A 26,049-nucleotide genomic window follows, 5' to 3' on the forward strand; every position below is an offset into this window, starting at 1 on the left:
CCCCAGAGAAGTGCCATCCCAAGGTAAAGGGGGCTAGAGGATGATTATTTACTGCTTTTACTAAATGGGCCTAGTGTTGCCTAGGAAGGGAGCATGCCAAACTGTGGAAAGGGGAAGGAGAGTGCTAAGCTATGGGAAGGGAGCCGATTGGGCTAACATTCCCAACTCTTTGGTTTAATAATTGATTGGGGGCACCAGATCTGGATTATGGACAAAGGTCCTTTCTTCTGGAGCTGCTTCCCACTGAGAAGTGGGGTGAAGTAGTCAGCAGGGAACACTCAACCGGGTACCCTCCTAGGAGCAGTCTCATCGGGAAGCATTTTTGAATAGCTTTGCAGCACTTTGGGACATTTTCATCTCTTCCTGGCAAGGTAAAATCAAGCCATACACCAAGGCCTTCTTTACCTCCTGCCTTTCCTTTGTCTATGAGTCTGAATCATGTGAGTCATCAAGTTCAATTAATGGATGTATAACTAGTAGAAAGCTTCTATTCTTGACCAAAGTGTGTGTTTGTATATGTCTGGGTGCCTTTCTTCAGTTCAACAGTAATTCATTAGCTACTCATTAGTTATAGTATGTGTGCTAGGCACGAAAATGCTAAGAACACAGTCTTTGCTGTCCAGCTTCGTCTAATGGAGAAATAGACTTCAGTACGAATAATACCAAACTATTTGTATGAATACCAAGCCATACAAAAATATGGAGTACAGAGATAGCCTACACAGAAAACTTAAGGGAATTACAGCAGAAACTTCCTGAAGGAAGTAGTTTATGAATTTATAATAGAATCCCATGTAGAGCTTTTTTTAAAAAGTAAAAAATAAAAAAGCATAAAAGTGTGGCACCTGTGGCTCATACCTGTAATTCTAGCTACTCAGGAGGCTGAGATCTATGGATCAAAGTTCAAAGACATCCCACATAGGGAAGTTCATGAGAATCTTTTCTCCAATTAACCACCAAAAAAAACGGAAGTGGTGCTGTGACTTGGGGGTTAGAATGCCAGCCTTGAACAAAAAAGCCAACTGACAGCTCCAAGGCCGAGTTCAAGCCCCAGTACCAGCATACAAAAAAGAAAGAGAGAGAGAGAAAGAGAGAGAGATAGACAGACAGACAGACAGACAGACAGAAAGTGATGGAGGGAAGGAGAAAGAGGAAGGAAGGAAGGAAGGAAGGAAGGAAGGAAGGAAGGAAGGAAGGAAGGAAGGAAGGAAGGGAGGGAGGGAGGGAGGAAGAAAGGAAGGAAGAAGGGAGGGAGGGAAAGAAAAGAGAGGATAATAAGAAAAGTAGAAAAAACATATAGCCTTGGCTCCTTTGGTTGCTGGCACCACGTGCCTGCTCTATGATGTTTTTCATTCGTCGTTGCAAACTAAAGCATCGAAGTCTGAGATGGAGTTTTTCTTTCTGAATACTCTGGTAATAAAAGCAAACGAAACAAAAAGAGAATGTGAGACTTTATTTACCTTTCTCAAATCTGCACTGTAAACCTTCTTTATTTATTTATTTATTTTTATTTATTTTTATTTATTTATTTTTTGGGTCCAGTCATGGGGCCTAAACTCTGGGCCTGGGTGCTGTCCCTCAGCTCTTCAGCTCAAGGCTAGCGCTCTACCACTTGAGCCACAGCACCACTTCCGGCTTTTTTCTTTTGGCTTATGTGGTGCTGAGGAATGGAACCCAGGGCCTCATGCATGCAAGGCAAGCGCTCTACCACTGAGCCACCTTCCCAGCCCTGTAAACCCTCTTAAGGAGAGAAAAGAAATGGGAATTAAGATGCTCTTTTGCTAAATGCATTGCACCCCCACAAGCTGAAGTTCGTGGGAGGTTTTGTTCTAGTAGTGTTAGTGCACCTACAAATTTCCCCACACTCCTGCGCATGTTCCATCTTCAGTGGTTAAAAATATGATCATTCAATAGGACCCTTATTCTAGTATTCAGTCTGTGAGCAGGCTGTCTGAATTTGATAATGAGTTGAAAAACCTTTTGCCTTATTAAAATAACAACACACAAAAGAAAGTCAGATTTCTTTGGTAGCATTCAGAAGTCATCTGTTTGTTTTGTCTGCCCCCAGCTGGGTAAGTTTGTATCACACAACTCATCTTAGAAATAGCATAGTTCAATTGAAAAGGAATTTTATATTAACTAGTGGTCTATATATGGCCTCAGGGTTCCTTAAAGGATAAATATTGAAAAGACCTCTCAGCAGATGTAGAACAATGAGAGGGATGCACAGGCAATACAATCAAAATAGAAGCAATCACATCTCCAATGTTTCTAGCACATTCTACTTGCTAGCCTGTCTCCTTTGTTCTCCTGAATGTCTCCTTCACCACTTCCTCCATATTAGTATTGCCTTGGTCATTTTCATGTCCCAAGTACTGTTTTGTAGGACGCATGAGCAATAGCTTTCCCTTTTCCAAACCCCAAATCAATAGTCCACCGTGAACTTACCTTCAACTATTAACCTGTAATAAAGTCATAGTCCTCCACCCTTGTGAAATTAAAGCTGTGTGTTCCTGCCTGTCTCTTCCTCTCTTTCCTCTGAAAAAAAAAAATCAGGATTTGCAGTCAAGGATGAAAGGTTACTTTTACTTGCAATGGTTTCCAATTAGCACTACTTTCATGACTGCCCAAGCAAATCACTGAAAGAAAGCAAAGGTAACCTCCTCCCCTACCTCGAAAAAAGGAGACACCCGTCTCCAGCAGCAATATTGCAAAATGGTTCCTGTGTACAAAGGAGCCCTACCTAGCTTTTATTTTCACATTTAACACACTGAATGGAAGTTTCTATGAAGAGATTTTCCTGAGCAGAATGCCTTAAACAAATATTGAGTTTGTCCTAAGTGATCTCCATAGGCTTCACTGTTTCTGTCAATAATATGATTGGCATTTGTATATTGGCATAAAGTGGAATTGGGTTAAACAAACATTCTAGGGCTGGGAAGGTGGCTCAGTAGTAGAGTGCTTGACTCACATGCATGAGGCTCTGGGTTCAATTCCTCAGTACCACATAAGCAGAAAAAGCTGGAAGTGGCACTGTAGCTCAAGTGGTAGAGCGCTCGCCTTGAGTTAAAGATGTGGGGGACAGCGCCCAGGCCCAGAGTTCAGGCCCCAGAACTGGCAAAAAAAAAAGTTCCAGTCAGTCAAACTATTTTGCCCAGCTGGGCACCAGTGGCTCATGCTTGTAATCCTAGCTACTCAGGAGGCTGAGATCTGAAGATTGTGGTTCAAAGCCAGACCAGGAAGGCAAGTCCATGAGACTCTTTACCTCCGGTGAATCACCAGAAAACCAGAAGTGGTGCTGTGGGGTCAAAGTGGTAGAGCGCTAGCCTTGAACAAGAAAGCTCAGGGACAACACCCAAGCCCTAAGTTCAGCACATATACATACACATATAGAATCACATGCGCGCGTGCACACACACACACACACACACCCTAAATTTCAAGGAAATGTAAACCTTTTGAGAAAAGTCTACAAGAGATATACCTAGTCATTAAACAGTGTTTGGATGTGTTATAGTGTTTGGATGTTTTTATATTCTGACTCTGGTAGAAAGGTGGGGATGGTCTTAACAGAGACTTGTGTCTCACTGACTTTCCTGCCTGGTTTCACTTGGAACCATGATCCTCAGATCTTTGTCTTCTGTGTAGCTAGGAGTGCAGGTATGACCCATTGGTGCCTGACTATAGTTTTGATTTGCATTTATCTGATGACTAAATCTGTCTTTTAAAACTTGACTTCATCTTGACCTTTTACATCTAATGCTTAAATTAACAAAACACAAGTCTCTGTTAATACCATCCCCACCTTTCTACCAGAGTACAAATAAAAAAATAAACCATCCAAACACCGTAACACATTGGTAAGGAACTTAGCTCAGCCTAGTAGCTAACTAAATTTTTTGTTTTGCTTGTTTTAAACTACCTAGTGTTTTAAAAAACTTATACCAAGAAAAATCTGTTGTGGGATAATATGGTTATATTTATTAATATCTATCTCATCTTTCCATCTCTCTCCATCCTTCTTCCCCCTTTTTAAAATAATTTCATCAGATTTTATTGTTTAATTTTTATACCTGAATATAATGTATTTTTATAATGTATTTTTAATGCTGGTTCGAGAGCTTGAACTCAGGGCCTGGGTGCTGTCCCTGAGCTTTTTTGTTGAAGGCTAGCACTCTATCACCTGAGCCACAGGGCCATTTCTGCTTTTCTGGTGGTTAATTAGAGATAAGAGTCTCACAACCTTTCCTGCCCAGGTTGTCTATGAACCACAATCCTCAGATCTCAGTCCCTTGAGTAGCTAGGATTATAGGCATGAACCACCAGCACCTGGCCTGCAATGTATTTTGACAATATTCATTCACATTCACTCACTCTCTTTTCCTCCCATTTCCACCAGCACCTATTCTCCATTATAGCCTACTTTACTTTCCTGTCATTTATTTTTTCAGTTTTTAACATATGTTAATTATACAAAGGAAATTCCCCATGGTAATTCACACCTGCATATATTATAGTTGAGCCAGATTGACCTCATCTGTTGTTCTCTTTCCTGGGTCCCCCATACCGTCTATTGTTCAATAGCTTCCAGTGAGTTTCCTAATGCCATCTTTATACATAAACATGATTATTTCAATATTATTTATCATCCCTCATTATCTTTCCCTCTGCAAGTTTAATTATCCTGCACATATCGGTTTATGTGGAATTTATGTAGTAGTTCACGTATATAATATGTTTTTATTCTATAGGTTCATGGTAATGGGAATCTTGACCATAGCTGCCATTTTGGAGAGAGGAGTCTGTGGTTATTTGTGTGGGTAATGTGCCAAACACCTTATATGCATTGTCTTTTCCTTTTTTGTTTTTTTGCACTCTACCACTTGAGCCACAGTGCCACTTCCAGCTTTTTTCATTTATTGGACTTTTCTTCCCAGGTTGGCTTCGAACCGTGATCCTCAGATCTCAGATCACGCCTTCTGAGTAGCTAGGATTACAGGTGTGAGCCATGGGTGTCCAGCATATGCATTGTCTCATTGAATCATCCCAGTAACCGTAGGTGCTATTAGTATCTTCTTCCTTTTACAAATAAGGAAACTGAATCCCAGAGAAGTTTAGGGTTCATCTAAGGGTTCACCACTGGGTAAGTAAGCAAATAGCTTGAATTATCAATTCAGCTGGATTAGAGTTCAAAATCAGTGCTCTGAGCTAATACAGGTTTGAAGGCGCTGTTCTGAATGCCCGGACATAATATAACGATCACCAGATGAAACTATGTTCTAAATTTTAAAATAACTACTTCAATAGTAAGCTTTAAAAATATGGTCTCATATATCCATCCTATCACATACACATAAGGAATAATACTGTGTAGGATGGCCTCATATTTCTCCATGTCACCATACTCAAGGCACACAATTTCTCTGAGTTCTAGAATGTCATGACCCAGACTGTGTTACATTATCCATGTTCTTCCTGGTTTTCTTAGATTTTTATCTTAGCCCTTCCTTTTCAATTGAAGTTGTAGGTGTTGGGTTAATCGTAGTTCCTTGGCCCTATGGAGAACTACAATTTAATTGAGTCTCTTCTGGATCTTCTTCAACTTGTCAATTATCTTTATGATCTGCTAAGAAAACTATAAGGATTGGGAAGTAGGGAGAAATTATTTTCAACTTCTCGGGAAATCAAATCAGAAAGCATTTTTCTTGCTATGTGTTATGCTGTAAGCGTGGGTGAGGAGGTAGGAGGAGGCCTAGGGGAAACTCTTTCATTAAAAAGAAGGCCATCATTTCCTAAAAACAAATGGCCACCTTTCATTTCCTCATGGAGTCAGAAGGTGGAGGCAGGGTGGGGTGTGGAGGATTAGTCAGCCCTGAGCAGCCTTTAGTCTTTCAGTTTCCATTCTTGGAAACTGTATTATTACCTTGTAAAACAGAGCATCTCTCCTATTAGCTGATAATTGAACCCATCTTTTTCCTGTGTGAGAAACTGTAATGTTGACTTTTATTTTCAGAGTTCTATATTGAGGCTCTTCTCTTTGGAAATTGATGGTGCTCAGATACCAGGACTAGACCATGAAGGGAGGATGGTTTCAGTGGGAAGTAACTGTTGGGGTAGCAGGCTTTATCTATGTGCCAACAACCTTTCCTGAGTTCCATCATCTGGGCTTTACTGTGACCTAAGCCTTGTGAGCATGCGCTAAGAGCTAGTTCTCTCCCTTCTCTTCCCTTCCCCTCATTTCTTTCTTCACTCTGTCTTGTTGAAATGAATCATTTTATAATAATATGCAAAATTGCATTAAGGACTTACCCCCACCCCTGCAGTGTGCAAATGACATGGAAGCCTCTAGCTCGTCCAGAGACCCATCCATCAGGCCAGTCCACTCTTAACCTGGTGACAGTATTTGAATAATTTCTCATGACCATAAAATTCCCTGACCAGAGTCTCCAAAACCTTTATGTGGACTTAAGGTACACATAGATGTGAAAAACACTATAACTTTCTATCAAAGGAATTGCTTTAGAAATTGCTTTAGAAAATGAAGTATAGGGCTGGGAATGTGGCTTAGTGGTAGAGTGTTTGCCTAGAAGGCATGAAGCTCCAGGTTCAATTCCTCCTTACCACATAAACAGAAAAATCCGGAAGTAGTGCTGTGGCTCAAGCGGTAGAGTGCTAGCCTTGAGCAAAAGAAGCTCAGGGACAGTGCCCAAGCCCTGAGTTCAAGCCCCAGAACTGATCAAAAGAAATGAAGTTAATTTTGTTTTTGTTTGTTTAGCCCCAGACATCTATTACATCAATATTGAACAATTTCTTTAAAAACATGTTCACATCTTTCTGGTCCCTCCTATTTAATTTGTATGTATAACTACAGCTGAAACAAGGTAATAGGCAAGAAATGTTGATAGTATTTATGGGTGTATTTTATACACATTTACATATACAATATGTTCTCTCTCACACACACATACACACACATGCACATGCAAACACAGACACATACTCAGAAACAACATAAAAATCAAAGCAAATAAATGACAAGATATACTAGAGCCTTCTCCTTTTCCCTTGCCTTCACAAACTACACAATAGACAGACAAACAACAATGACATTGTCCTACTTTAGCAGGTCTGAGCTTCTCTGACTGTATTATTGGGATCATTTCATCGAGCTCATACTGTTCTGAGCACCCTACGATTCTTATCTGTAACCATTAGCCACAGCCTATATGGGAAGAGGCCATTTCTAGGGTAATAGCATTGTAAATTACAATCAATGGACTCAATTACATGCAGAAACCAAAATACACGTTGTGCTCCAGTGTGCCTTGTAATCAGCACATTTGAGAAGGTAAGTAATAGCATTCTGATCAAAAAATGGAAGCTGCTGAACATGTTAGAAGATGAGTGTCAGAATTAAATCATATAGAGCACCTTGTATGGCAGACAACTTTTTTCCCCCTCTAATATCATCTTATTGATTTTTAAAGGAAAAAAATTAAATGGTGGCCTTGTAGCCAAGCATGTCTTTAAAAATCGTGTATTGCTCTAATCAGCCTGGCACAGCCTTTTTGTCATGCTGATAAGGAAATGAAACTTTTCTCATACTGGGCTTACTCTTTACCTCTTATGCACAGATGTTGTGTTTTTCTTCTAGGGAACTCATTCAGAAGCTGAAATCGTTCATCAACTTCTACAGTGCTTTGCCTGGCTACGTCTGCAGCCATAGCCCTGTGGCCGAGAACGACACTCTGTGCTGGAATGGACAAGAACTTGTGGAGAGGTAATTGTTTGTGAATGGTAACTCATAGCAATGTTCGAGAAACCATCATTGCTCAAAAAGTTCATTATATGACCCTTCCTCCATGAATATCACAGGAAAAAATTCTATACAACATATACTAAGGAGCTATGATGATGGGCCAGTTACCATGTATAACTTCTTGCTCTCATAAAATTTACAAACTTTAGCCAGGCACTGGTGGCTCACACTTGTAATCCTAACTACTCAGGAGCCTGAGATCTGAGGATCAAGGTTCAAAGCTGACAAGGGCAGGAAAATCCATAAGACTCTCATCTCTAATTAACAACCAAAAAACTGGAAATGGTGCTATGGCTCAAAGTAGTAGACCACTAGCCTTGAGCAAATGAGCTCAGGAACAGAGTTCGAACCCCATGACCTAAACTCCCCTGCCCTCCCCCCAAAATTACAAACTTTTCTGGGTGCTGGTGGCTTATGCCTGTAATCCTAGCTACTAAGGAGTCTGAGATCTGAAGATTATGGTTCAAAGCCAGCCCAGGCAGGAAAGTTCCTGATACTCTTAGCTCCAATAAATCACCAGAAAACCGGAAGTAGTGCTGTGGCTCAAGTGGTAGAGCACTTGCCTTGAGCTGAAGAGCTGAAGGACAGCGCCCAGGCCCAGAGTTCAAGCCCCACAACCAACCAAAAGAAAAAGGGGGGGGGAGCTTAAAAATTACAACCTTTGAAGCAGAGAGAGAACTATGTATCTGAGGACATTTTTTAAAGCATAAAACAGCTCTTTTTATGTCTTCAGCATTTTTCATTCATTATGTAGGCTCTTATTTCATTTGAAGAAATCATATTCATTATTCATATTTTCCCTTTACTATTAGGTATATATTACACACCATGCTAAGTGCTTTGTTATATTAACTCTGTCTTTACAAAAATCCCTTGAAATGCTGTGCTTTTCTCCATTGTACAAAAGTGGTGGGAAAAAAAAGAACTACCATTTTAGTGAATTTTTTGTGTGCAAGGGGCAACTGGGGCTTGAATTCAGGGCCCGGGCACTGTCCCTTAGCTTTTTTGACTAAGGCTGGTACTCTACCACATGTTCACAGCTCATCAGTGTTTTGCTGGTTAATTGGAGATAATAATGGATGATTTATTTGTCTGGGCATTGCAATTCTCAGCCTCCTGAGTACGTAGTGTTACAGGCATGAATCATGAGCACCTGGCTGAGTATTTGTTAATATCATGTATGCTAACTGTCAGCAACTTTGAAGAATTTGCTCATTTTTGTGAGAAGAAAATAATTTGCATTCATTTATTCAACAAATATTTAGTGAACACCTTCTAAGTGCCAGGTATCTTGAGGTGAACAGAGCAGACAAACAAGATTTCCCATTCTCACAGTTTTTATTCTAGTAGAATAATGATTTTTCCTAACGTCCATTGCTTTGCATGTATGAGGAATAGCTTGCAATTAAGACATTAATCAAGACAGTAGACTGTTTAAGAAACCACCTAGAGTTGCTAAACATGCTTTGTACAATGTTTGTACACGTTGTAGCATGTTGAAGAGAATACAGAAGACACTTTAAATTGAGTTCTGAGTCTTTCACTAATTGGTTGTTTAACCTCAGGAAAGTTACTTAATCTCCCTAGGCCTTGGAATTTCCCCATTTAAAAAAAATGAGGCCAAGTGCTTGTGGCTCACGCCTATACTTCTAGCTACTCAAGAGGCTGTGATCTGACTATAGTGATTCAAAGCCAGCTCGGTCAGGAAAGTCTGGAATATTCTTTTTTTTTGGGGGGGGGGGTCTGGTCTGAACTCTGGGCCTGGATGCTGTCCCTCAGCTCTTCAGCTCAAGGCTAGTGCTCTACCACTTGAGCCACAGCGCCACTTCCGGCTTTTTCCTTTTTGCTTGTGTGGTGCTGAGGAATCGAACCCAAGGCCTCAGGCATGCAAGGCAAGTGCTCTACCACTGAACCACCTTCCCAGCCCAAGTCTGGAATATTCTTATCTCCAATGAAGCACCAGAAAACTGGAAGTGGAGTTGTGGTTCAAAATGGTAGAGCGCTAGCCTGGACTAAAACAACTCAGGGACAGTACCCAAGTGTCGAGTTCAAGACCCAGGATTGACAAAAAAAAAAAAAAAGATTTGATTAGATTTGAGCCTATCTGACTCCGATAGTCTATATTCCTTATCTGTTTATTCATTCATTCATATCTTCAACATGTATTAGATGTATGTTGGGTACAAAGATCGGTGCTTAGAGATGGATGCTATGAAGAGCTTACATTCTAATGGGCCTCAGTTCTATAACATGAGGCTAAGTTAAACTAATTCAAAATATGACATAATGGACAGAAAAATGTTCTGGAGTCAGATGAACTGAGTTTGCATCTCAGTTCTGTGGCTTACTATGTGTGGCCTTGAGTGATTCAATTAAGCTACAAAGTCTCCAGGTCCTCTTCTATAAGTAAAGACAGGACATGTAACAGGGTTACTGTGACTATTTAGTAAAGTCATAAAATGCACTCCAAACACTAGCACATACTGAAAGCTGAATTCATGTTCCACCTCTTTTTTTCTCCTTTTCTCCTTTAATTTTCCTCTTCCCAACACAAGATGGAGCCCACACCTGAAAATAGTTTGTTTCCTATCTTGGTTTTATACTGACACATGAGAATAAGATCTCATGCCTCCCTGAGGGTGAAGAGAGTCTTACCTGTGGCAAATGTGAATCAAGTCCCATGCAGCCCCCTCCACTCAAGATACTAGATGTCCTAAAAGCTTATGAGTACTAAGTACTTGAGTGCTATGACAATATATATATATATATATATATATATATATATATATATTTTTTTTTTTTTTTTTTGTCAGTCATGGGGCCTGAACTCTGGCGCTGAGTGCTGTCCCTCAGCTCTTCAGCTCAAAGCTAGTGCTCTACCAGTGCCACTTCTGGTTTTCTGGTGGTTTATTGGAGATAAGAGTTTCACAGAATTTCCTGCCCGGGCTGGGTTTAAACCTCAATCCTCAGATCTCAGCCTCCTGAGTAGCTAGGATTGCAGGCGTGAGCCACCAGCATCCGGCTGACAATATTTTTTAATTGTCAGAGAATAGCAGTTAGGATTTGATTTTATGAAATTTAGATGCTTGACTGGATATTGGTGGTTCATATCTATAATCTTAGATATTCAGGAAGTTGAGATCTGGAGGATCAGGATTTGAAGCCAGCCTGGGTAGAAAAATCTGAGAAACTCCATCTTCAATTAGCTGGCAAAAGTTGAGCTAGTGGCTCTGTAGCTCAAATGGTAGAACACTAGCCTTGAACTGAAGAGCTGAGGGACAGTGCCCAGGCCAAGTTCAGGCCACACAACTGACAAAAGAAAAAAATCTAGGAAGGAAAGGATGATGAAAAGGTAAGGAAGAGAAGAAAAGGAGGAAGGAAGGAAGAAAAGGAGGGAGGAGGGGAGGCCATATCTGTACACAGAATACTAGGCATATCAATCTAAGCAAGTCCTTGCTTAGTTACTTTGGGTTATAATTAACTTATATTACTGACCGAAAGCAATGATGAGTCTAGGGAATAGTGACAAACTAGATTTTTAAAATTTCTTTAGGAATATACCCTTAATAATATGATGTTCTCTAGCCTGAAGACATGTGTGCCCTCTGTGTGTATCATTTATTGAAGATTGCCTTTATACTCATGTTTCATCTAGCGTGAAAATATCTTTCCAGAGCTTTTCATTGAATTTCTTAATTAATTCAGTCTTAAGTAGCAATCGACACTTGAGACTGTCAAATGGGTTATCAGTTTGTTATCTTTATAGATTGGGTTGTGTTCCTTTGAAATTGTTTTACCCGCCCCCCCCCAAAATTGTAAACTCAAGAATCCTGTCAAGGAATCAAACTGGTCATTGAAATACTTGATCAAATAAAACTATAGATTATTTTTTTAAGTATTGAGCAATAGCCACACCAACTGGATTTATCAGAGTTATTTATACCCCCCTATTATATATGTACTTATTACTCAGCTTTTTTGTGTGTGCCTGTCCTGGAGCATGAACTCAGAGCCTGAACTCTGTCCCTGAGCTTCTGTACTCACTGCTAGCACATTACCCCTTGAGCCACAGCTCCACTTCCAGCTTTTTAGTGGTTAATTGGAGAAAAGAGTCTCTTGGGAACTTTCTGTTTGAGCTGCCTTTAAACCACATCCTCAGATCTCAGCCTCCTGAGTAGCTAGGATTACAGGCGTGAGCCACCTCGCCCAGCATCACTCAGCTTTTACAGAGTTAAAGAACACATTGCCTCTGAGAATAAGTTCATGTTTCACGTCCTTTCAATTTTACATCTCTTGTTAATGCAATCAGTTGCTAGATGAAGGAAGAAGATGTTTTTATAGATCTGGATTCAGGGATATCACACCCCTCTTTTGACTTCATCACCATACTCTTCCTCATACCCCATCTTAGCTGGAGATATCATTGGCTTCCAGGATTTTGCTTCAAAACCATGAGGTATTGATTTCCAAGCCAGCCTGAACTGCAGAGTTAAGACTGGGTCTCAAAAAATTTGGGAAGCTACACAAGAGGAAATGTAGTCATTAATTTACTCATGTAACTGTAACCCCTCTGTACAGTATCTTTACAATAAAAATAAAATAAAAAAATTGGAGGAAGAGAGAGAAAGAGAACATTTTAGTAACTATATTTTGAAACACTTTCAGATCTGTTAAGCCACTGTCTAGATAATGAACTGAAAATGTTATTCATTTTCTAGATTGCTTGTATGAGGCAAATTCAATTTTATTGTTTAATCAAATTTGCCTTTCAATTGCTATAACAGGGCTGGAGGTGTGGCTTATTGGTATGCATTTGCCTAGCATGTACACTGCCCTGGATTCCATCACCAGCAATACATAAGTAAATTAATTAACAGAGAAACTATTTCAACTGATACATATTTACAAACATCTAGTTTGAGAGGAAAAGATGCTATTTTGCCTTTACATTTAACATTTGGTAATTCATTCAGCACAAATGGAGCATTTAGAATATACTAGGCCCTGTGGTCTATCCACTAATAAAGAGAATTTGGCTCCTGCCCTTGATAGGAGTTCACAATCTACGGAAAAGAAGAAAGAGAGAAAATCAACCGATATTCTTCCCCAGTAGTCCAGGAAGAGTTCCACTTGCAGGAGTGAAGAACCTTTGTTCTGTAAGAACCATTTGAATATTTGTCCTTTTTTTTGTACTGGGGCTTGAATGCAAGGCCTGGGCACTGTCCCTGAGCTTTTTGTGCTTTCTATGACTACCCCTTGAGCCACAGCTCCACTACCATGGAGCTAATAGTCTCATGGACTTTTTCCTACCTAGGCTAGCTTCAAACCATGCTCCTCTGATCTCAGCCTCCTCAGAAGCTTGGATGACAGGTGTGAGTCCCCAGCACTCTGCCCTTTAGGATATTTGTAACATCATTTCTTGGGCCATACAAAATGATCAATACAGGTAGACAGCCAGGAGTCTCTGGTGAGAAGCATCTAAGAAGCATACATGTCTGTCCTGGCATGAACCAAATGGTTCCGTGGGCTTTATATGGCCCATGAGCCAGATGTTCCACACATCTGCAGGGACACAATAGAGGCTCTATCCATTCGTATTTTGTGTGTGTGCATGTACATATATGTGTGTAACTTTTCTTGAATAGTTACATAACAGATAATCAGTTATATTAAAGTTGCACAAGTCAATGGCACTGAGTAATTCACAATGTACAACCTCTGTCCTTACCCATGTTGAAGTTATTTTCATTACTGCAAAAGGAAACCTGGTACCTGTCTATGAGTGATTGCCCTTGCCCTCAGCTTCCTGTGGCCAATAATTGACTTTCTGTCTTTATGCATTTACCACTTGTAGATGTGTCATAAAAATGTAATCACTCACTTGGCATGATATTTTTCAGGTTTATCCAAGTGATGGTATTTATTAATACTTTATTACTTTTTATAGACAAATGATATCTCATTGAATTTGTGTGTATGTGTATATGTATCAGTTCCTGATGTACACAAAATAATTTTTTAAATGGGTAAACAAAATAGTTGGCTTCTTTTTTCCTCTGTGATCTAGGAAATGCAAGGGAGAATAGTTGATTCTGATGTCTTTTGTTCGTTCATTTTGTTTTTGTTTTTTGCCTGTCCTTGGGGCCTGGGCTCGGTCCCTAAGCCTCTTTGTGCTCAAGGCTAGCACTCTACCACTTGAGCCACAGCATCACTTCTGGCATTTTCTGAATAGTTTATTGGAGATAAGAGTCTAATGGATTTTCCTTCCCTGGATGGATTCAAACCTCGGTCCTCAGATCTCAGCCTCCTGAGTAGCTAGGATTACAGACATGAGCCACTGGCAAACAGGTCCGTTTTCGTTTTTCATATGCAGTTATTTTAAGAACAACATATTTTGAGGACTTTGGAGTAAGAACATATTTCTAGAACCAACAAGTGTTTTATCAGTTTATATAGAAAGAGGAAAAGGCCTTCAGAATCTTTAATCTGGTAGTAAAGTTATTAAATAAAGACCTACATTTCAGCATGCATACATAGCCATGCTTGAGCCAGTGGAATGCAGTAGTTTGCTATACATATATCCCATGTTTTCATGCTAGAATAGGCTATTTAGGCCCATTTTTAGATTTATAGTGTAACTTTTCTCCAAAAGGCTCAAGGCAACAGACAAGCCATTTTAAATCTAGGAGAACCAAGTTATACAGCAATGGAGGAGCATCTTGCATAGATCAGTGGTAGAGTATTTGCCTACCATATATGACAGTCTAGAGTCCATCCCCTGCACACACACACACACACACACACACACACACACACACACAAGTAGCAATGGGAAAGCATATCTGTAACATAAAATAAAGAAGTAAGGGGCTGGGAATGTGGCTTAGTGGTAGAGTGCTTGCCTAGCATGCATGAATCCCTGGGTTCAATTCCTCAGTACCACATAAACAGAGAAAAAAAAGCCAGAAGTGGTGCTGTGGCTCAAGTGGTAGAGTGCTAGCCTTGAGCAGAAGCTCAGGGACAGTGCCCAGGCCCTGAGTTCAAGCCCCAGGACTGGCAAAAAAAATAAAGAAAGAAAGAAGCAAGATGAAGGAGGTTCAGGAAAAAGAAAAGAAAACCACTAGTTATAATGGTAATAATATTCGATGGCCATAGGTAGGTTCTGAAATCATTTGACTGAAAGCTTACTTAAGTACAAGACAGTTTAAAATTATGCTGGAGCTGGCCAGTAGTTCTTCTTAGCAGGCCAGTGGTGATTGTTTGAGAGCTAGAAACTGAGGGTCAGTTCAAGACCTCCATTCTCTTTTTCTCATGGTGGTTCATCCTCTGCTGATGCTCAAGATGCAAAAATGGAACAAATAAGACTTTTGGGTTTGTTTGATCACTAGTTATCTCCAAGGTTCTTGGCCCCTCCCAGATGTTTGTGGATTTTATTCCCACTTTTGTTTTCTTGGAAATAGAAACATGATTATTCCAATTCTTTCTAATTTGGGGAACTATTATGGGCGCCTGCCTGAGTGTATGTCTTAGAATGAAAGCTTTGCAGAATCAAACGCATCACTGCTATGACAGTTTACCTATTTTCCCTTATCTCAGATAAGTCAAGATTGTTCGTAAAAAGGCTTTAGAGGGAGAAATGGATTACGTAGAAAATGACTTCATTTGTTATAACATGAAACATTGATGGGAGCTGGGAAGTTTTTAAATCCCGATAAGGCAAGACAGATAAGTTGAGGGAGTCACCCTTATGTAATAATCCATCTAAGGGCTTACACTGATATACTTTTCATCACAGATTTATCTGAAAAATAGTGCTTAGTGACAGCTATTAATCAGGATGTACTCCAGAGCAATACAATGACATTTATCCCTTCAGATTATTGTGTCACAAACAGTTGCTTCAGAATGGAGTGAGAAAAACAGAGCTTATCTAAATGATGGATGGCTTGATACCGGAATGTCACATTCAGAATTGGCTATATATGATACACACACACACACACACACACACACACACACACACACACACACTCTATCATGGTGCTTGAACTCAGGGCCTAGACCTCTTTCACTCAACACACACACACACACACACACACACACACACACACACACACACACACACACTCTCTCTATCATGGTGCTTGAACTCAGGGCCTAGACCTCTTTCACTCAAGGCTAGTTCCCTAAAACTTTGAGCCACAGCACCACTTCTGGTTTTCTGATGGTTAACTGGAGATAAGAGTCTCACAGTCTTTCCTGTCCTGGCTGGCTTTGAACCATGATCCTTAGATCTCAGCCTCCTGAGTAGCTAGGATTACAGGCATCAGCCATTGGCACCCGGCAAGTCTTATACCTTAAGCAACAGAAGACCTTTATATGCATCAGCATTGACATCTGTAGACCATCTGTTGAAGGTGCATAGTCTCTTCCATTAAGCAGACAGTGTGCCATTAGCATACAATGCTGCTTCTTCCAGGCTCAGTTGGATCATTTTGTTACACAGACATGGCATGAGGGCCTCCAAGGAAGATCTCAACCTATCTGGCCCTCAACAAATCAATGTCACCCCCTAGCCTCCTCTTGGTCACGTGACTCTGATGCTTGGAATAAGTTCATCTCCTCCTGCTCTGTCCATCACAGCTCTGTTTTAGCCTGGAAGGTTTAGGAGATGGAACCCTGAAGGAGAATACCTAATGTTAAGAAACTATTTGTGTTTCTGTTTATATTAAGTATTATTGTCTCTTTCAGGCAAAGGAGGTGTTTGGGTAGGTCAAAGAGTGGTTTCTTTGACAATGGCAGTCCTCCAAAACATTGTTTCTAGAACTTCTTTAGGTAAAAGGTCTACAGACTTAAGACTGGTGCCTATAATCAACATGTTGTTCATTGTCAATCAGCTGATCATTCACAGTGCAGGCTGGAGATGCTAGTGAAAGACCTCTGGGGAGCAGGAAACATAAACCACATGATACAGGGAAGAATGGCAGATTGGGAAGAATGCCACCTTCAGAATGATCCAAATGGTTTTGATCATAGTTCATACTTGAACTCTATTCTTTGGGCTGGCCATTCAACATCAAATTCTGTTACCTTATTTGTAAAATAGAGTGATAATACTATAATGCTGGGTGCTGGTGGCTCACACTTCTAATCCTAGCTACTCAGGAGGTTGAGATTTGAGGATCGTGGTTCAAAGCCAGCCCAGGCAGGAAAAGCTGTGAAACTCTTATCACCAATAAACCACCAAAAAACCGGAAGTGGCACTGTGGCTCAAGTGGTAGAGCTCTAGCATTGAGCTGAAGAGCTGAGGGACAGCACTCAGGGCCAGAGTTCAAGCCCCATGATTGACAAAAAAAAAAAGAAATGTTCTGGCTCTGAATAATATCAGCTGGTTTTGATATAATCACCATTTATAATATAGTTAGCGCAAATATTGAGCATTCTTTTTCCCATAAAGGTAGAGACTGATGGCTGGTCAAATAGGCCTTTGTATCCTTCAGAGACCACTTGGGGGTAAGGGTTGGCATAATGGGACTCTGTATCTTAAGACACTTAAAATTAGCTCTGAATCAGGTTTACAGAGAAGAGTTCCTGGAATATTTTGAGTGGTATCGGCATCCTTGATGGATACAACACATTTGGGGATATATATATCCTGGTAGATATAGACAAACTACAAATTTGATATAACTTTATTCCCTTGTCAGAGAGCTTGGAAGTTAGGTGAAAAGACCTGATAGAAACAAGGCTATGAGGCATGGTAAGTCTTCTGGCCCTTTTCTGATAAAGCAAGTGGCCAGTTACCCTTACTTAGCAGTGTTACTTCATCAGAATATTCTCTGATCTTCACAAACAGTAACACCTTCTGAAACATTTCTCTAATTACTCTGACTCACAGGGTCATTTAGGTATTTTAGGAATGTCTCTTTTCTTTCTTTCTTTCTTTCTTTCTTTCTTTCTTTCTTTCTTTCTTTCTTTCTTTCTTTCTTTTCTTCCTTCCTTTCTTTCCTTCTTTTCCTTCCTTCCTTCCTTTCTTTCTCTTCCTCCCTTCCTTCCTTCCTTCCTTCTTTCCTTCCTTCCTTCCTTCCTTCTTCTTTATTTTCTTTCTATTTCTCTTTCTTCTCTTCTTTTCTTTTCTTTTTTTTTCTTTCTTCCCCCAGGTCCTGGGGCTTGAACGCAGGTCCTGGACACCATCCTTGAACTTCAAGGCTAACACTCTCCCAATTGAGCCACACCTCTTCCAGTTTTGTGGTAGTTTATTGGAGATAAGAATCTCATGGTCTTTTCTGCATGGGTTGGCTCTGAACTGCCATCCTCAAATGTCCAGCCTAACCTGAGTAGCTAGGATTACAGGCATGAGCCACCAGTGCCTAGCTAGGAAAGTCTGTTTCTTAAGAGCCTCCTGCCAGTGACTGCCCTTGGAGCCTATCTAGCTGTTGTGATTGTTGTGGCTGTGATTGTGGGGTTGTGGTGGTGGTTTTTCTCCTCTGTCAATGACTGGTAGTTGCCATTTCTTTACTGTTCTCACCCCAGTTCTTGCACCATGGTACCAGCTTTTGATGGCTCCTTCGAAAGAAAAGGATCTCTAATGATATTTTACTGATAGAAATATATCCACAGAGCTGAGTGTTAACACAAAGTGCACAGGAGCACATGTTAAGGTTATGTACTATAATAAGTTAGTATAGTGGAATGTTTAAGGACCAAATTTGGGAGTTAGCAAGCTCTATTACATATTAGCTCCTTCTCTTTTCTAAATTCTACATCCCCCATCTAGATTGTTAAAAGGATTCAGAGAAGGCCAGGCATCTGATTCATGCCTGTAATCCTACCTATTCAGGAGGCTGATCTCTCAGGATCCTGGTTCAAAGCCAGTCTAGGTAGCAAAGACCATCAGACTTTCATCTCCACTTAACCACCAAATAGCCAGAAATGAGCTGTGGCTCAAGTGGTAGAACACTAGCCTTGAGTGAAAAAAGCTCAAGGCCAGTACCCAGGCCCTGAGTTCAAGCCCTAGGACTGCCACACAAATAATACATATGAAATATCTTTTGCAAAATATAAATAACCCTCCATTTACTGGATTATAATGTAGAAGAGTAGAGTAGGAAGTTGGACACTGAATGCATAAAAGTATACTATGAACACAGCACGCCTGAATCTGTTTCAACTCCCTGCTGCTTTCTGAGCAACTCTCTCTATGCCTCTTCCCAGAAATACTTTCTAATATCTTTCTTTAAACAAATTCATCTATTGCCATAAATTCTGTTGTTCAACAGTCAGCACATGGGTTTTGTAGATCAATTGGCTATGGGTCAGGAAGTCCTTTGAGAAATTGGTAGTATTTCTTTAATGCCAGTTCTGGGGCTTGAACTCAGGGCCTGGGCACTGTGCCTGAGCCTCTCTTGCTCAAGGCTAGTGCTCTACCACTTCAACCACAGTGTCACTTCCTGTTTTCTGGTGCTTAATTAGAGATAAGAGTCTCAGGAGGACTTGTCATTAGCCTGGACTGGCTTCGAACCGTGATTCTCAGATCTCAGCCTCCTGTGGAACTAAGTGTGAGCCACTGGTGCTCAGTTTATTGGGCCTTCTTTACATAGTTCTGAAAAGAAAGCCAGTGTATCCCCTAGAGAGCTTTGGAGCATGCACAAAGGAGATCCCTCCAGCTCTAAGCTCAGTCTAATCTGGGGCCTGGCTTCTCCCATGAATAAGCTTGTATGATCGTGGGCAAGTCACTGTCTTAAGCCTTTTATCTATAAAATGAAGGACTTTGAAAAAAAAGTTCTCAAGCTCTTTCCATTTCTATTAGGCTTCCCGATCCTAGGATGAAGATTTGTTTATTTGGCAAGGAGAGGGATTATGCTATAAAGGCTTCTTCGTGACTTTGCATTTCCAATTGGGTCCCTGATGGCTTCCCGAAGAGACCGAGGTGGAAGTAATCCAAAAAGAGCCCCAGGGTACAATCACCAGCATTAGGCCAGCAGTGTCTTCTTCATTTCACTCTTCCACAGATTGTCAGGGACCCCAGGGGAGCAGGTGGCTGGGCTGTTGGAGATATCAGCAGACTTATTCTCGGTTTCTGATATTGGAGAGTTTGGGGTGAGAATCACATAATTAAATCTGAAAATAGTCTCCCTATAGCTCCAATGGGATTTGTGAGCAAAAGAAATCCAATTCCATGTTTGTTGCTCCACATATTTGACACAACTGCCCAGAATAAGAATTACAGTCCCATCTCAGCACAGTGCTGTAGCAATGACACACATTGAGAGATGTGCAGAGGGCTGAAGGGCAGGTAAGAGCCTGGGAATTCAGAGGAGCTGAGAAATCCAGAGGGAAGAAGGTAATTTTCACTCTCTTCTAAGCCCCTCTAGGTTAGACGGTTTCGGTAAGGTGTTGTTGGTTTTGTTTTTGTTTTGTTTTTGACCTCGTGGTCCTTGTGCGTATTACTGTGAGTTTTTACTAAGTATTTATGTAGCACTTTAGATTTTTACCAAGTGCTTTACAATCACTTTTATTGGCTTCATAAAGTTTTCCTGGAATCCCATCTACTTTATAATCAAGGAGAGTCATTTCTTGCTTACTTAGCATCTCCATACAATAGACCAGTTGTTCTAGCAACTGAGCTGGTGTGTGGAGTGGGGTTACTTGAGGCTGCCTGTAATGTGGGGGCTGTTGGAGTGCTTAGCTAACACTTCAGTGCACCTCTGGTTCCTTTTGTTATTCGTTATTTGCTCAAGGCTAGTGCTCTACCACTTGAGCTACAACTCCACTTCTAGTTTTTTGTGTTTGTTTTTGTTTTTGTTTTTGTTTTTGATACAAGTCTCAGGAGCCTGGCACGGGTGGCTCACTTTGTAACCTTAGCTACTCAGGAAACTGAGATCTAAGGATCACAGTTCAAAGCCAGCCCAGGCAAGAAAGTCTCTTGAGGCTCTTATCTTTCCACCTTGGGCTAGTTCAGCAGACATTGATTGAGTGCTTACTGTGTCCCAGAGAAGACAGTAGACCAGAGGGAAATACAAATGAAAAAAAAAACCAGACTTTAAGACATACAGCCCAAAAAGACATGAAATGTCATTAGGTAAGAGGATGCGCTGCCTGAACACTGGGGTCCCAGTCCAAATACATGAATGAGGTGTGGCTTTTCGCTAATCCCAGAGCCTGAGGCCTGACAGGTGAGTTGGCTTTGCTAAAAACCTTTCTGTCTTTGTCACCCCTGGCTCAGACTCTTGGTAAGCCTAATCTTGGATGCCTGTTAGTGACGTTGGCTAAAGGAAGAGGAGCCAATAAGAGAGCAATGGCAGGAATGTTTAGCATTCCAAATATGTCATCAGTGCCCCTTGCTATGTAAAAAGTCTCTACTTTGTGGAGAACCCTTGACAGCTTGTTGAATGAACGTCCACAAAGCAATGCAAACAACACTGAGAAACCCTAGGCTTTGTGCTATTAGCCAACTTGAAATGAATCCCAAGAGAAGATTCTACTTCAAGCTTACATGTGTCCCAGATGAAGACATCTGAGTTGATTCATTATACCAACTCATTCTCAAATCAAAGGAAGTAGCCTTATTCCCATTTAAAGATGAAGAAAGCCAAGCTCAGCAAGCTTTAATGACTTGTCAGAAGTAGCTGTGTGCTAGGGGCTCACGCCTGTAATCCTACCTGCTCAGGAAGCTGAGAGCTGAGGATCTTACTTCGAAACCAACCCAAGCAGGAAAGGCTGTGAGACTCCAATGAATCACTAGAAAACCGGAAGTGGAGCTGTAGGTCCAAGTGTTAGAACTCTAGCCTTGAGCAAAAAAGCTCAGGAACACTGTCCAGTCCCTGAGTTCAAGCCCCAGGACCACCACCACCAAAATCAAAGTCATTCAAGTAGCTGGTGGAATCTTTATGTCTGACTCTTAAGCCCAATGTTCTTTCTGCCACATACCTCAGCCTCTGAGAAATGTGCTATAACTCAAGTGGTATAGGCCTTGAGCTCAATCCCCAGAGTTGCAAAAAGATATGTTATTTATTTGTAGCCTCATTTGATGTCTTAAAAGAGAATTTTAGATCACTCTTTTTTTTTTCTTTTGATAGGTCATGGGGTTTGAACTCAGGGCTTGGGCGCTGTCCCTGAGCTCTTTTTGCCCTACTAATTTGAGCCACAGCTCCACTTCTGCTTTTCTGGTGGTTCATTGGAGATAAATGTCTCATGTACCTGGTCTGGCTTTGAACCGTGATCCTCAGATCTCAGTCTTCTAAATAGCTAGAATTAAAGGTGTGAGCCACCAGTGTCAGTCTTGATCACTCTTTAGAACATGTTGCTCCCATAATGCCCATTTATGTTATTGAGGTATGTAGCCTGAGTTCACTGTGACCTTGTTGTCAACTGTTCCATATTCATGGGGAGTTACAGCTCCATTGCTGATGCGGGGTGCCCATACTATTTTGAATGTCTATTGCTTGGCCTCCCTGGGTCCCACTGTGTCCATCTCTGAGGAGAAAACATGGAACTAAATGACCTCAAAGAATCTTTCTAATTTTCATAGTTTTAATGAACAGAGTTCCAACTTTATAAAAACTAAGCCAGATGCCAGTGCCTCATACCTGTGATCGTCAGCTATTTGGGAGGCTGAGAAGGAGAGGATCATGATTTGAAGCTAGCTGGGACAGAAAACTTTGTGAGACCCCTTTCTCAACCCCTAGATCAGTGTTGTGGCGTATGCCTGCTACATGGGAAGCTGAGATTGGGAAGATTGCCGTGCTAAGACAGCCAGGGCAGAAAATTCCAGAACTTATTTCCACAGAAATTGATATGCTCCTGTGATCCCAATGTAACAGGAATTCTAAAAGGCGATGGACTACTGCTCAGGTGTATGCTGGACAGGAAGTGAGCCTGCATCATAAAATAACTAGTGAAAGATAAAATAAGGCTGGACACATAGCTCAGTATTATCATGCCAGCCTAGCAAGCATGAGGCAGCTATGTCATTTACTCTTGATTTAATTTCAGTGGGACAGATCATAGTCCTTTAGGATCACATTCCTTGCTCTGTTACTTCCTCTGGCATTATTGAGCATTGAATGGCATTTGTGTGTGTGTGTGTGTGTGCGCGCGCACGCATACTTTCTGAGGCTTGAACTCAGGTACCTGGGTGCTGTCCCTGAATTTTTTGTTTCTTTCTTTTTTGTTTTTGGGTTTTTGCTCAAGGCTAGCACTCTACCACTTGAGCCACAGCTTTATCTGGATCTTTTGGGTGATTCATTGAAGATAACAGTCTCCTGGACTTTCCTGCCCAAGCTGGCTTTTCGTTGGGATCCTCAGCAGGTTGAATTGTATATTTTTATTTCTCTGTTTTTGGAAGAGTTAAATATAGTCAGAGTCCTCTCCTCATTTGCGTGCTTCCCTCAAAGACACACATTAATGAGAACTTTGTGCCAGCCCATCTTGCCCTGGCTTACAATCCTAATATCCATTCTCACTAACTAGCTTCAAAATTCAGCTCTGCCTATCTTGCAATTCTTCCTTCCATGTTTCTCTGTACAATTTGCTTTTTCAGAGAAAAATCCAAATGATGTTAACTTTTCACTCTCTCGTTCTTGGCTACTAAGTTTAAGTGACTTCTTGATTCTATTCCAAAAGCAATCTTTTAGTTGCTCCTCACAGTGACGTTGGAAATTAGGCTAAAAATGGGAATCAAATGTATTTATTCTCTTTTATTGCTCGTTTCCACTAAATGAGATCTAGATGGAGCTGTCTTCACCCCCTCTCCCCTGTTTTCTTTTCTCACTTTTGTTTTCTCTCTATCAAATATCTATTTGTAATTAATTAACAGAAATGCTGTTGTTTGAAAACACAAGGATGTATTAGCATATGATGGTTCTGTCTATTTCTAGAACTTTCCAGACTAAAATTTGCCCTGAATTGGTATGGTCATGCCAACAATTGTGAAAAAATAATTATCTTTAAATATACACCTAAGTAAATAAGAAACAAGTTTTTGTCTTCCTTGTTGTGCGTATTTACAAATCCCAGATTTTTTCTTCGTATTTGCATTATTTTTCTGTGCATTTATATAAATTGAGACTGCATCTTAGATTTTAAAAAAATGAACATTTTCTGGAAGAGACTTTTAACAATATGGTTTCCCTACCCTGTGTTCTAGTTTGTTTGTAAAGCTATTTATGTTATTTAAATTATCCCACAGTGCTTATTGTGGCCAGAATATTCTCCAAGGAAATACTGACAATTTGTTGGTTAGATAAGTAGACATGCAATGCTTCAGTCTTTCCAGAAGATGGCGATCTGAGAATGTCTGATCTGTAACCTATTTTTAGCCATCGATCTAATCACGCAGCAATGTCAACTTTTGTGAAATGACATATTTTTTGTACGGAGCTACTACTCCTTTTGAGTCTCACCCTCAAACCTGTGTCACCATTCTAATGCCTACGCGAGAAAAAAAAGTGAATTTCATAACAACCCCTGGTCCCCCGTGAGTACTGATAGTGATAAAATACAGCAAGATGCCCATAAGGTTCCTTGAAAGATTTCTTTTCAGTGTGAAACTTGTGCTACTGACGTGTTAGAAAAACAAAATCCCTCAGTGAGTCTCAGCTTCTTCGTCTCCACAGTGAGTGGGTTGGACCAGCTGAGTTGTAAGGGCACTTCCATTTCCACTGTGCCACATTTGAATTCGTTGATTTCTTTCCACGACACCCTTGCTGCCTCCGCCAGCGCAGAAACAGGAAGAAAAGCTTGCCCATTTTACGCTTGTTTGACTCTATTCCTTTCCTACAAGTGCTCTCTTTGCTTCAACTGTCCCAAGACAAGCATGCCCAGATGTCCTGTTTTAATTAGGTTCCTTTTCTCTTTATGGCTTTTGCACAGGTTCCCCTCCTCCCTCCCTTACTCCCACCTCCCAGGCCCTAACCAATCTGTCTGAAAAGGGCGGGGGGCGAAAGCATGTCCTCCTTTTCATTGCACAAATAGGGTTTTCTTAGTATTATTGCAGTCGTTTTTGTGCTAAATAGATCCGAGCTGGATGGGAAGAAAGTCACCACGCGTAATGATGAAAGTGAATTCTTCCACTCTCACACACCATAACGTGTCCACTTAAGAAAACATGAGATTGTGGAGGTAGACGCTTCTGTTCATTTCTTTTTTTCCTTCTCCATTGGCCTGGATTCATTGTGAGAAACTTGACAAAGCTCCAGAAGAGAGGCAGTATGCTGAGAGGAGGGCAATTAATTAAATCACAGATCAGTATTACTAAGCAGATAAGCCACCATTCAAAATCTCCCATGGCTAATGAGTGTCCCCATTCCTGCCTCCCCCCCCCTCACTTCACCCCTCCCCCTCAGGGGAGGTAGCTGAACTGGAGGAGAGGAATTTTGGCTCTGATGGCTCATCCTCATTCAAGGCCTGTCCTGAACTGTGTCTCAGTGGCGCAGAGGGAGCCTGTGGAAATGAAATGCTAAATGAATTAATTAACTTGAAACTATAGAGACACCCCTTAACCCATTCCCTGTGGACTTGGATCTCAGCGCATGCGTGTGATATGAAATTCCATGAGGATGCATTCTCACCACCAATGTCGTTTGGCGGTAGCCAAGCAAAGTGACAAGGCAGAGGGAGGATTTTATGTACAACATTGTCCTACATTCGTTGTCCTACTGTTCTCAGAGATTTGAAATCTCCCCGTCGCCTTTGGTGTGTTTGTCTAGTGGCATGAAAGGTGGGGGTGGTAGATTATTTATTTCTTTAACTTCAAAACCTGTTATCCTAAGAGCACAGACATTTCACGGTGTGATGATACTATTGTACTGCTGAGACAAGAAACTGCACACCCAAGGGCCTTTGAAAAGGTAAACCCAAGTACCTGGGCTTGAGTAGGCTAAACGCCTTGTAAACCACTGTAAAGAACTCCTGCAACGGAGCAGTGTGCTAAACAAATGACAGATTTCCCTAGCATCAGTTATTGCTAAGGAAAGAGAATTGTGATTAGGAAACCAGGCAGCTGGTTAAGAACAAACTTCTGCAACTAACCCCAATCCAGACTAGCAGTGTGGCCTTAGGCAAGTGGCTTCATTTCTCTGTGTCTTAAGTTTCCTTATCTGTGTAAAAGGGCAGAATACAGGGTTGCTAGGAGAATTCATGTGATTGTGCAGGTTTTCTTTTTGGATGTGTTTCTGGAACAGAAAAGCCTCAAACATGAATAGAAGTACTACCATGTGATACTTTGGCTG

At 41.0% G+C, this 26,049-nt stretch overlaps 1 protein-coding gene across 1 annotated transcript in view; it reads left to right on the forward strand.

Moving 5' to 3' along the window:
• Gpc3 (glypican 3) overlaps positions 1-26,049 on the forward strand; it is a 408,112-nt gene that overhangs the window by 267,442 nt on the left and 114,621 nt on the right. The window contains exon 5 of the mRNA XM_070039709.1: positions 7,655-7,780. Coding sequence (XP_069895810.1) covers positions 7,655-7,780 — 126 coding nt within the window. The remainder of the gene's footprint in view (positions 1-7,654; positions 7,781-26,049) is intronic.

Source organism: Dipodomys merriami, unplaced genomic scaffold (assembly GCF_024711535.1).
Source record: "Dipodomys merriami isolate MVZ:Mamm:240054 unplaced genomic scaffold, mDipMer1.0.p SCAF_3, whole genome shotgun sequence".
In the NCBI taxonomy this organism is placed as follows: domain Eukaryota; kingdom Metazoa; phylum Chordata; class Mammalia; order Rodentia; family Heteromyidae; genus Dipodomys; species Dipodomys merriami.